This window comes from Gopherus flavomarginatus, chromosome 1 (assembly GCF_025201925.1).
Source record: "Gopherus flavomarginatus isolate rGopFla2 chromosome 1, rGopFla2.mat.asm, whole genome shotgun sequence".
Lineage (NCBI taxonomy): Eukaryota > Metazoa > Chordata > Testudines > Testudinidae > Gopherus > Gopherus flavomarginatus.
Genome location: NC_066617.1, coordinates 143370731 through 143383570, shown reverse-complemented (window position 1 = coordinate 143383570; position 12840 = coordinate 143370731). Strand labels below are relative to the sequence as shown.

The 12840-nt window shown below is 44.0% G+C and overlaps 1 protein-coding gene across 4 annotated transcripts in view; it reads left to right on the top strand.

The window, feature by feature from the left end:
* The window catches only part of FOXJ2 (forkhead box J2), a 53259-nt gene that overhangs the window by 9027 nt on the left and 31392 nt on the right, over nt 1-12840 (top strand). For 3 of the 4 annotated variants that reach the window (XR_007775989.1, XM_050965735.1, XM_050965712.1), the window contains exons 2-3: nt 11013-11368; nt 11796-11870. Coding sequence is in view for 3 of the 4 variants with exons in the window: in XM_050965735.1 (XP_050821692.1) it covers nt 11036-11368; nt 11796-11870 (408 nt within the window). In the remaining variant the exon portion in view is untranslated. The remainder of the gene's footprint in view (nt 1-11012; nt 11369-11795; nt 11871-12840) is intronic. The other variant, XM_050965724.1, reaches the window with a different exon arrangement.

Below are 12840 nucleotides of genomic sequence, written 5' to 3'. Positions count from 1 at the left end.
TACTATTCAGAGCATGGTATGAAAAATGTATCCCCCAAACTGCAGGATGCAGAATTCCCATTAGAGATTCTAGCTTCCAGCCACAGAGAGTTGTTAGAGGGTGTAGGCTTTCCACTAGAACATTGCTTCTTGGCCTTGCTGTTGGCCATCCTCCTCATAGGTTTCATATAAACTTTTGGCTAGGAAGTTTGGCTGATGGATGTTGGGTGTTATGCCTCCCAAAATCCAATGTATCAAATGTGCTTCTTGTAATTAATTGGAGTGACTTTAACTGGATCATAATAATAACAAAAATAAAAAGACAGAGAGTCCTTATTTACAAGCTACGTCTAGCATCCCTTCATTCCTATGTTCAGTCTCCAGCTTCAGCTCCAGCACATCTTCCAAACTCCTTGGGCAACCACATGCAGTGAACACATTCCACAAATGTCTCCGTAATCTTAACAGTAGAAGTGTTTGTCGTATGTCCTTCTGTCCACCTGGAATAAGCATCAGCTTCATAGAAGTCCATTTGCTTGTTATTTGCAAAATGAACATGGAATCTTTGCCAAGTCTTAGGCTATGTCTATGCTACCACTTAGGTCAGTATAACTTATGTCGCACCGGTTTGGATAGCGCTGTCGGGGGAGAGCTTTTACCCCTGACATAGGTACAGCCATTCATGTGGGGTGAATTAAGCTGATGAGAGAGCTCTTTCCTGTCAGCTTAGAGCTGCTACACTAGAGAGCTTACAGAGTTGCAGCTGCACCACTGTAAACTTTCTAGTATAGCTGTAGTAACCAACTTCTGTGGACGATGTGGAACGGTTTGTGACATATGTTGGTGACTACTTCAGAGTTCACATTGACTAATCTCTTTCAGTGTTTTGTTCAAAGCCTGGCCACCAAAATCAACTTCTAGTCAGATTTTCATTTTCACTATGCCAGGGTGAAGTTCATGTAACTCAGCCGGACTCCTGCTATGTAAGCCTTGTATTACTGTTATTATACCCCATAGCGAACAGTCATTTTTCACCAATGAATCCATGTTTGTTACAGGAATTAGAACTAAATTTCTCCTATACCAGCAGTCTGGCAGAAAGAGTATATTACATTATTTTAACGCAATAGGTCTTTTCATTTCTGTGGCTATCTTTTTTGCAGTAATGGGAAGATCTTCTGAGTGGGTGATTCTGAACTGTGATCTATCTACTTCTGACTCTGTCTCTAATTTCAGAGGCAATCTTGATAGCATATCAGTGTTAGCATGCATTGTACCAAAGATTTGCACTGGATATTATACTGATATGCAGCTAAGATTAAAACCCATCTCTGCATCCTGGATGCTTCCAGGCCTGGAATACGTTCTTTTGGAATTACTTTTCCTATCAGAGGTTTGCAATTGGTTTCCAAAGTAAATTTCATTCCAAATAAGTACTCATAAAATTGAGTTACTCCAAAAATAATACCCAATGCCTTTTCCTCAGTATAAAAGTAATTGTTCTGTTAATGTTCTTGAAGAAAATATGGTGGATTTCTCTTGCTCATCTTTGCATATGTGCGAAATTACAGCTCCTACCTCTACTGGTAAAGCATCACTTAGTAACAGTGAGGAAAGTTCTCGATTAAAATGTACCAGCACAGTAGAATTCCTCAATGTGCATCTTCAAAAGCCTTATTTTGTCCTTCGCTCCAAACCATTTTACATTTTTTTCTGTAAAAGTGAAAACATTAGGCTTATTGTATATATATTTGGGATAAATCTTTTATAGTAGTTTTAACAAAGTTAAAAATGACCTCAGCTGTTAAGCATTTTTAAGTAGAGCCATGTTCTCAATACCTTTTGTTGTTTCTTATAAGAGTTCTGTTGTCTTTCCCTGCACCTCTGCTAGGCCGTAAATAAGCAACTCGGTTATTTTTCTACATTTTAAAACCACATTTTTTGCAAAGTTTTCGGAATCCCTTCAACATTTCTCAAGTGTTCCTCTACATTTCTACCATATATCTAAACAGCTGACAAGAAAATAAAAACCTTAGTGAACTTGATCTATCCATTTTTTTTTTTTTAAATCTGGCAGGTCACTGTCTACACTAGGGGTCGGCAACCTTTCAGCAGTGGTGTGCTGAGTCTTCCTTTATTCACTCTAATTTAAGGTTTCGTGTGCCAGTAATACATTTTAACATTTTTAGAAGGTCTCTTTCTATAAGTCTATAATATATAACTAAACTATTGTTGTATATAAAGTAAATAAGGTTTTCAAAATGTTTAAAAAGCTTCATTTAAAATGCAGAGCCCCCCCGACCAGTGGCCAGGATCCGGGCAGTGTGAATGCCACTGAAAATCAGCTTGCATGCCGCCTTTGGCACGTGTGCCATAGGTTGCTTGCCCCTGGTCTACACTGAATGGTAGTCTTTTGTGCCTATACAGCAGGAGTTGGAAACCTTTCAGAAGTGGCGTGCCGAGTCTTCATTTATTCACTCTAATTTAAGGTTTTGCGTGCCAGTAATACATTTTAACATTTTTAGAAGGTCTCTTTCTATAAGTCTATAATATATAACTAAACTATTGTTGTATGTAAAGTAAATAAGGTTTTTAAAATGTTTAAGAAGCTTCATTTAAAAATAAATTATAATGCAGAGCCCCCCAGACTAGGGCAGTGTGAGTGCCACTGAAAATCAGGTTGCATGCCACCTTCGGCACTCGTGCCATAGGTTGCCTACCCCTGCTATACAGCCTTTTATCTGTCTCCATAGTGGAGTATTTTAGAATCTGGCTCTAACATGACCTCATGATATGTTTGAGGCAGGTCAAGCTTTGTAAACTTTACCCTTCTTGACAGTTTAGCACATAAATCCTGTGGTTTTGGAATTGGATTCTGATCTGCTTGCAACCTGGGGCTTATGGTGACTTTATAGTCCCCACAAATCCTCACACTTCATCAGTTTCAGGAACACACACAGGCAGTGCAGCCCATTTTCTAAACTCAGCAGATGAAATTATTCCCTGCTCCTGCAATTCTTCTAATTGCCTTTCTGCAGGTTCTCACAAAACATAAGGCACCGGATGAGCCTTAAAAAATGTTGATTTGGCTTTTAAAAATATATTCTGTTATCCCTTTCTCTAAACCTGTGACTGTACCAAAAATAGATTTTCCTTTTTCTTTCGCCACCCAACCTAACTTGTGGTATACTTTGTTCTTGAGCCAGTTTGTGCCAATTAGAGAAGGTCCGTATCCTACAACAACAACAACAGCAGCAGCGAACAAGTACCCCAGTAGTTTACATTTATTTGTAGACATCCTAAAACTTTACTTGTCCCTTGATTATAGCTTTAAAGTGCTATGTTAGTTTCTCTTAGTGTAACATTAGCAAAGTTCCCGTTCAAAAAATCAAAACTACTGCATTACTTTTATCCATTTACATGAACACAGAATAAAACATTTGAATCCCTTCTATCTTGCACTGCAAACAGTTCTGAGTAGCCATCTTATTATGGGCAGGCTCAGAGTTTGTAACAGGCCCTTCTATGACAGGTTTCAGAGTAGCAGTCATGCCCTTCTATATTCGCTACGTTGGTGTACTTCATTCTTGTAGGTGACAATAACTTCCTTTTGTTGAATTCCTTTCTCCTCTGTGGTTTATGGCCAGCACAAGCTACATGTCCTCTGTAACCACATCTCCAGCACTTGTTGGAAAATATATTGCTCTGCTTGCTGGTTAGTCCTAAACAGTGAGACCACCGACTCCTGGGTACAATGACTCCTGTCAGCTCCTTGTGGGCTGCCTTTCCTTTTTTCATGTGGCATGTAGGCAGAAGTGCACTCTCAAAGGGCAGTGCTTTCTTTTGGCTGACTCAGATACCAATAGCGTGTCCACTACTCCTTTCCAGTTAAGTTTCATTTGTGAATAATACACAGCAGCTTCTCTCTTTATTCTGGATGTCTAGTTCCAGAAACCGAGCAATTTCCCAAGTGTCACAGATTATAACCTGCCATACTGGTAACTGATGGTGATTTGAGACTAGCCAGGAAATCAGATATGCTTTTTCCTTTCTGGTTTCTTAAGTGAAATGTCTCTCTTTCTCAGTGAGGAAGTTTGTTTGGGGCAGATAACATTTTTAAGCACTTCATTCTAGTCTCCCTCATTCATATCTCCTGGTTCTTGAAGGAAAACAAAAATCTCTCGAAACTGCAAATGTCTCTCGCAGATAAACTTAAGAAAATTGATTCTTCCCTCATGTTATTCCCTTCAGTGTTATTGGTATAAAAATATTGCACAACCTTTGCACATACACTTCAAAATCCTTGTTTCTTTCATTGGAGTAGAAGTTATCCATATTTCCATACATGGCCAGTTTTATCTTTTCTTTTTCTTCCTTTCTTTTCCTAGGCCTCCTCCTTCACTGCTGTCACTCTGATCATCTTGCTCTTTCAAAGATAAGGTGATCCTGGCATTGTCAACAGTGATTTTCTCCCAAAAGCTGACTGTACCTTTTTACTGCCTGAGCCAAAACTTTTCAAACAAGGGAGCCCTTCTGTACCTATGTTTTAGGCACCTAAGTAGGAGTGGCCTGTTTTTCAGAGGTGCTGTGCAACCTTAGCTCCCACTGATTTCAGTGTGAGCTGCAGTACTCAGCACCTGTAAAAATCAGGTCACTTCTAAAATACAGATTTAGCAGCCTAACTTTAGGCTCCTAGGATTGAGTATTTTGGCACCTGATTTTAATGATCAAAATGAAAATAAAGTATCTAATTAGTACAGTATGGGGTCCTTTAAAAGCTACACTCAGCCTCATTTTATTCATAGTTTCACTCCAGCTGCACCTGATTCTAAACTGACAAGTCTTTTGAGCCCTGCCTCAAAGAGTATTCCAGACCATAAAGGGGCAGTAACCACATATTTGCACATTTCTTAAAGCTACATACACCACCTCTAATACATTTTTCAGCCCTGCCATGTGAAGTTAGCAGTGGTGCAGGGAGGGGCATGACTGACTGAGTGGAAGAACTTTGCAAATTAGCGGAACAGGCAAAATAATAATTTCTTCTGCCAGCTAGTCAGTGGCATGTACAGTGCAGGGAACCTGAGATGGGGGAGGCCAGCTTCCATTTTCAGCCTCAGGTCGAACATGCTGGTCAGTCACCGCACCCGGGATGTTTATTACTGCTCACTGAACAAGCTGCTGTCTTGCCTTAAAGTGTCATTTGTCCTGAGTGAATTTGTGGTTATTCAGTGTCAACTGATTATGGGATATTTCTTAGTCATTTTCTCTCTATCTGAACCACACAAACCACTGTTTGCTTAAGTACAGATTTGGATGAGTGCTCTAGAAGGTAAAGGCTCTAGACCCCATCTCTCTGACTCTTCCTGAGCTGGAGTTATGTTGAAACTAGTGCCCGAGAGGTGAAAGACTATCCCATTTTCAATCCTGTCTGATATTATGATTGTACATCTTTACATTTATGCCTATAGGTGATGTGAATAGTGTTAGTGTAGGTACTTGACTGACCGTAAAATGGATATATACAGTTAATTCTAACTGGCTAGATAACGTAGTAGGGCCTACAAAAACACATTGATTTGGGTTCATCCAGTTCATTCTGTGGTAGCAGCTTTTTCTGTAGTCAAGAGAGAGAAAGAGAATAAGAGAGGTAGTAGAGGGAAGATTTGCCAGACAGTACAAAGGCCTGAGTGGGTAGTGGAAGTTGAAAGAACCGTAAGTGTTGTTTGTTCTGGTTTACACTGTGATGTCAGATGTTACATGCTATGCAGTGTTGAGCTGGTTCATTATTTGGATAGGAGACATCTAAGGAAAACGGAGTGTGCTTCCCAAAGTAGAGTGAGGGTACTCTTCCCTACAAGTCAGCAATGACTTAATTGTACAGACTGATTCTAGAGCAGGGGCAGGCAAACTACAGCCCACGGGCCACATCCGGCCCATCACACCATTTAATCTGGTCCTCAACTCCAGCCGGGGAGCGAGGTCAGGGGCTTGCCCCACTCCGTGCAGCTCCCAGGAAGCAGCCAGCATGACTCTCCTCTGGCTCCTATGTAGCATGCGGAGGCACAGCCAGGTGGCTCTGCGTGCCGCCCTGTCTGCAAGCGCCACCCCCGGAACTCCCATTGGCCATGGTTCCCAGCCAATGGGAGCTGCAGGGGTGGCACCTGCGGACAGGGCAGCTCACAGAGCCACCTGGCTGCGCCTCGGAGTTAGAGGAGGGACATGCTTCTAGGGACTGCTTGTGGTAAGCACTGCCCAGAGTCTGCAACCGTAAGCCTCGCCCCGTGACCCAATCCCTTGCCACAGCCCCAATCTCCCTCCTGCCCTCCAAACTCCTTGATCCTAGCCCAGAGCATCCTCCTGCACCCCAAACCCCTCATTCTTGGCCCCATGACAGGGCCCACACCCCCAGCAGAGCCCTCACACCCCTCCCCCATATTTCAACCCCCTGCCCCAGCCCTGATCCCGCTCCTGCCCTCCGAATCCCTCAGTCCCAGCCTGGAGCCCCCTCCTGCACCCCAAACCCATCATCACCAGCCCAACCCTGAGCCCTCACCCCCCTGTACCCCAACCTGGAGCCCTCTCCTGCAACCTGAACTCCTCATTTCTGGCCCCACTCCAGAGCCTGCACCTCTAGCAGGAGCCCTCACCACCTCCCAAACCCCTGCCTCCAGTTTCATGAGCATTCATGGCCCGCCATACAATTTCCATACCCCAATGTGGCCCTTAGTCCAAAAAGTTTGCCCACCCCTTTTCTAGAGTTACCGTGCTGCTGGAGGTACGATCTTAAGATAAGTTGTCAAACTGAGAACCTGATCAGCCTGACTGCTCCTGGTCATTAAATATCCCATAGCACCTCTCATAAGAGACAGAACAATAAATCCAGCATTGTGGCCAAGCTTCATCTTAGAAAATTATACTCTTTCCCCCAAATTTTCCATACACTTACTATTAGATACAGGATTCTTCTTCACTTCCCATCCCAAACTGTTATTTAGTGTGGTTGTGTACTCTTAAACAATTCTGTGTTTCACCCCAGAGGCAGCTGTGTTTAAGCAGTGCATGATCTTCGTGTATGTATAAATTCAGAACTTGCATTACTTATGGAGATAATTTAGGAGTCACTAATGCAAGCTTGAGGGTAATATTGAAGTTATATTAAAAAAAAAACCTTCTCAAAAGTTAGGAAATGAAAAAGTTAAGAAACTTAACCTGTGTATGCAGTGTATATAAAATCCAAATCTACCCTGGCCTGAGTCCCCCAATGAAGGCAGGGGTGTTGTGCTTGCATTTATAACAGTATTGTACATTAATCTTACATTTAACTATATACATAATAATCCAGAATGCTCCATGTATGCACCATAAACAAATTAAAATTCCTGTGAAAATTGTAACTTTTGCATTTGCTGAATTTCGGATGTTTCAAATTTGAATCCTAAAGTAGCATAACATTGAAAAAGAGAGAGAGAATTTTTTAAGCTCCGTTTTTATTTTATTTTATAATTCCAGGGTGCATAGTTAAAATTTTACACAAATATTTACTTCTATAATGAAATAGCAGCATGAAATCACAGCTCCATATTAGTTTTGTCATTCTATAGTCCTGTACATATTAACGCGACTGAGGTTTTTTAATGCACACTTACAAAATGGAATATTTAGTTGCTATTTATTTTGTTTCTTTTCTCCCGAGTTGGCCTTGAGTCTAGTCCTTAATGAGGCCAGACTATGTGGAAAGTTGCATGCTATTGAAGTTTTGCTGTTTTTAAGTTATATCGACACTAAGAACATTTTTTGTTTGTTTGCTTGGTTTTTTTACACCGGGAAAATTTATAGTTATTTCACCCTTGTATAATTCCAAAAAGAGGTGGATGGATTCTGCTCAACCTTTTAAAAAAAAAAAAATTCTTTGGGATGAGACCAGTTTCAGTCGTCAGCCTGAGAGGAGGTATTTTCAATGAGATATGTGCAGCTGAAAATGGGCTTGCAATGGTAGGCCTGATGCAACCCTACCTGTCAAGATTACTGTATTACTCTAGCACAGGGGAGGGCAAACTATGGCCCACGGGCCGGATCTGTGCCTGCCTTGGCCCCGTGCTGCTCCTGGAAGCGGCCGGCACCATATCCCTGCAGCTCCTGAGGGAGTGGTGGGGCAGAGGGCTCCGTATGCTGCCCTCACCTGCAGGCACTACCCCCCGCTGCTCCCATTGGCTGGGAACGGGGAACCACGGCCAATGGGTGCTTCAGGGGTGGTACCTGTAGGCAAGGGCAGCATGCAGCGGAGTCTAACCCCACCCCCAGGAGCCACTGCTGGACATGCTGGTCACTTCTGGGAGTGGAGCCTGCCTTAGTCCTGCTGCGCGCCACTACCACCCCAGAGCCGCTTGAGGTAAATGGCACCGGGCTAGAGCTTGCACCCCAACCCCCTGACCTGTGACCCCTAACCCCCTGCCTTGAGCCTTCTGTTGCACCCTCCTGCACCCCCTGCCACATCCCTCCTGCACCCCAACCCTCAGCCTTGAGCTCCCTACTTCACCCCAACTCCCTGCCCTGAGCCCCCTCCCACACTCCGTACCCCTTCCTGCAACCCCTGCGCTAAGCCCTCTCCTGCACCCCACACCCCTTCTGCACCCCAACCCCTTGCCCTGAGCCCCTTCCTGCACACCACACCCCCTCCCACACCCCACACTCGCTCCCACACCCCAACCCCATGTCCCAGCCCTACATTCATGGCCCTGCATACAATTTCGCCACCCAGATATGTTCCTCGGGCCAAAAAGTCTGCCCACCCCTGCCCTAGCTCATCACTGTTGTAGCTAATGGAATGGCTTATGCTGGGGAGATAAGTAAGTTGCGATTGGGACTTTCCTTTCCTCATTCCCTCCGCTCCAGAAGCAAAATAATGTTTCCACCAGCTACAGATAGGGTGGTGGCATAGTTTCACTTTTGTGTGTTTGTGCTGGCTGTGTGATTAGAGAGGTGTTGTCCGAGTGCTGGGTGTTTGAGACAGTGTTAGTTGTTGTCTTTGAGTGCTAGATAATGTCTGATTGTTTGGGTGCATGGGTGTTTGAGCCCTGAATATTCTATGTAGTGAGTTGAGTGTGTGTATGAAAATGCAAGCCCTGTGTGTGTGTATGTGAAAGCCTGTGGTTGTGTGTGTGTTGGGAGTGAAGGCTGGGTGTAGAACCTAATGTGCTTCTGTGTTGTGAGAACACTGTGGCATGTGGGCGCAGGGTGTTATGTGAAAGAAGCTGGGAATTGTGTCTGTGTACAAAGGTGCTAGGTGCATACGTGTTTGGATGTGTGTGTGCACACAGTGTCGTCTTGGAGTATCTATATTTAGAAAGGATATCTACTGGTTACACTCACCGAGATGGGTGTCTCCCTGCCTCAGCTGATCCAGTCAGTGTGGGTGATGCACTTAGTAGGAGGCGCCACCTGATGGTTTTTCCTGAATAGGGTATGTTCATGTTAGGTGTGTGTGTGGTATTAATCTGTTATCGGACTCTGTTGTTTGTGTTCGACTGTTGCCTTCATGTGTGCTGACATGCATCTATACACAGCGATCTTTTTAAAACTGAATTTCATACTGGTGAAAGGTGCAGAACTTGCAGCCCCTAAAGACTTAATTCCCCTCTTTAGCTCCAGAACAGATACAGTGCAGGCTGCAGTCATGCAAACTAACTATCCCAGCCCAGATTCAAAGGGACCATCACTGGCAGGGATGAGAGGGAAATTCAGTCCTTGGTGCAGCCAATTAGTACCAGTTGTGGTGATGTTTTTTAATGATGATGTGATCCCCTAGGACCTGGATGGTGATATACCTGACCATTTCACACAGGTTACCAAATATATTGTTTTATTGTAAAAATGTAGCATCTTGAATTGAATGCTTGGGTATAATTACTGCACATACTGTGCAGGGGTACTTTATTTTTGTGAGAAGAAATATGGTCTTGTGGCTAAGGCAAGGATCAGAGTCAAGAGACCCCAGTTCGATTCGACCCCAGTTCGGCTCTCTACCGTACTAGAGACTCACTGTATCATAGGACTGGAAGGGACCTTGAGAGGTCATCTAGTCCAGTCCCCTGCACTCATGGCAGAACTAAATTTATCTAGATCATCCCTGACACTGTGTAACATTAGGCATGTCACTTCTCCTCTCTGTACCTCAGATTTCTCAACTTGAGGATAATAATACTTACGTACATTTCATGAAGCTTAATTCAGTAAAATACTTTGAGATCCTTAGGAAAAAAAGGGCTAAAGAAGAGCAAAGTCTTAATTATAATGATTCTGTTTTCAGTCCAGTCTCAGTCCTTCCTTGATGTGTTTGATACAATTATGTGTATATACCACTGTAGGTGTGTCTATGGGGGGGATTTTTTTTATGATCCCTGCCCCAAGGAGCTTACAAACTGGGTTGGATACAATGTGATATGATGTAGGGAGAGATTACCTCGGGCCTTGTGGAAGAAATTCCTCCCTCCACCTCAAATGAATATATTGCCAGTCCTGACCCATAGAGGTGATCTTATTTGGGTGTGACTTGGATACAACATGAGGGACATTCCTCCCTAGCTATGATCCCACTCCTGAGCTGAGGAGGTGACTTTATCAGGCTACAGCTGGGAGATGGTGAGAGTGATGGTCCCCCTCGATACCATACCCAGTCTTGGCTTGCTGAGGTGATGCTATCATGGTGTGCATGCCTGGGCAAGTGGAATGGCCCCACTCCCCAGGATAGATCCCTCTCCTCTCCTCTTTATCTTACCTGAGTCTGACTGCGATACACAGAGCAGGGCTCGGTTACTATTCCAGGACAAACTGTGTAACCTTATCAGCAAGCAGGATTGTCCTCCCAGGGATACAATCCCAGGTCTGTAGTGACACAACCTTCCCTAGCTGTGACCAGTGAGCAAGACACTCTTCAGCAAGGTACGCTGATGTGGGGGAGTACGTCTTTCCCTCCATTATCAAGGTAAAATTTGCTTGTATCTCAGTAGTCCCATTTGTTCCTCTCTCCCCAGCAGACACTCCAGCTTCCGGCATCATGGCCTCTGACCTGGAAAGCAGTCTCACTTCCATAGACTGGCTCCCCCAGCTCACCCTGCGAGCTACTATTGAGAAACTAGGGGGTTCCTCGCAGGCGGGGCCCCCAGGGGCTGCCCGGAAATGCCCCCCAGGCTCCCCCACTGACCCCAACGCCACACTGAGTAAGGATGAGGCTGCAGTGCACCAGGATGGGAAACCACGCTACAGCTATGCCACTCTGATTACCTATGCCATCAACTCGTCGCCTGCCAAGAAGATGACACTTAGCGAGATCTACCGTTGGATCTGCGACAATTTCCCCTACTACAAGAACGCTGGCATCGGATGGAAGGTGAGGAATGCTGTGGCTGGAGCATAGTCTCCACCACCTTAAGAGAACGCTCGTTCTTTTCAATACAGAACGTTCCCACTAAGCAAAGAAAAGAGCCAGGTGTAAAGGCAAAGGTCTAGTTACCAGCTGGAGGAAGTGCAGAGCCAGGTGACCATTCACAAAAGTATTCTCTGTCAATCCCTTCCTGGCCCAAATATCATCCCCACTGTACCTTCTGTGGGCATACAGAGAAAGCCTTGGCCTCCAGACCTGTCCCTCCCTCTCCTTTCCTTAGCCTCTATCCTGGCCCATCCTGCATGTACACAGACAGCTTTGGCTTTGAATGATCTCTTACCCCATCCTGGGCAAACACAGCCATCTTCAGTTTCCTTTGCAGCCGTTATCCTTCCTACGTAGCATGTATTTACTTCTCTCTGTCCCTCTGCAGAACTCCATTCGCCACAACCTGTCTCTGAATAAATGTTTTCGAAAGGTGCCTCGACCGAGGGACGATCCTGGGAAGGTAAGAAATTGACATGTTCCCAGATGAGTCACTTAAACCACAGGGAATAAGCCAATGTTGCCCTTTCTGACCACGTGGTTAAAACTTTGAAATATGTAGTGTACATGTTAAAGCAATGAGATGTACTGCTGTGTTCGATGACTCCAGAAACATTCGCTTAAAGGACCTGCAAAGAAATGAAAATGGCTTTCAGCCCACTTTTCTCACCTTGCCTTGTGTCTTCAATTAGATTGAAATATTTTTTCAAAGATTTTTTTTCTGCCCCCCCCCCTTTTTTTTTTAAATATTAGAAATGCTGATCTTGTATAACCTGTTCTGCCTAAAATACGTCATGGGTGACTAAAGAACTGGTAGGATTATTGCATCATGAGTACCGGGGAAATGAAATCCAATCACCAGAGAGCAGAACTGATACTTGTTTAAAGCTGTTTTATAGCTTTGGGTTTTAAAAACAATTGTTACCACCCACTGAACTCAAATACCCCAAAACAGTTGTAAGAAAAGCTTGCTTTGCTAAAAATTCAGCATCTCTGCACCTTCAGTAAGGGCTAAAGAGGAAATGCCCAAGCTGCGTCTTTGAGTTCCCAAAGAAAATTTTTTTTTGATATTACTAATGCACATATATTGACAGGAACCTCATGAGTCTTTTTTTCTATATCATAATGCTTCAGAAAAGGGTCCAAGTCTAGATTTTTTTTTATCATTGCAGATCACTTTTAAGGGACTGGGTGCTCAGTTGACATCACTTAGGTATCTAGGTAATACAGAATCATTATTTTGGGGATCACAGCTCATAAGGCTTAGTTAGTTATAATGCCCTGTTTCAGTAAACTCTAACTGACTGCATGCTCGTGTGCGGGTTGGCCTTCACTTCTAAGGCCACCATGTCCTGCCTCTAATGATCAGTCTAAATCACAATCAGAGGTTAGTAACAGTCCTAGAGTTTAAGGCCAGAAGGGGCCTCCAGCTC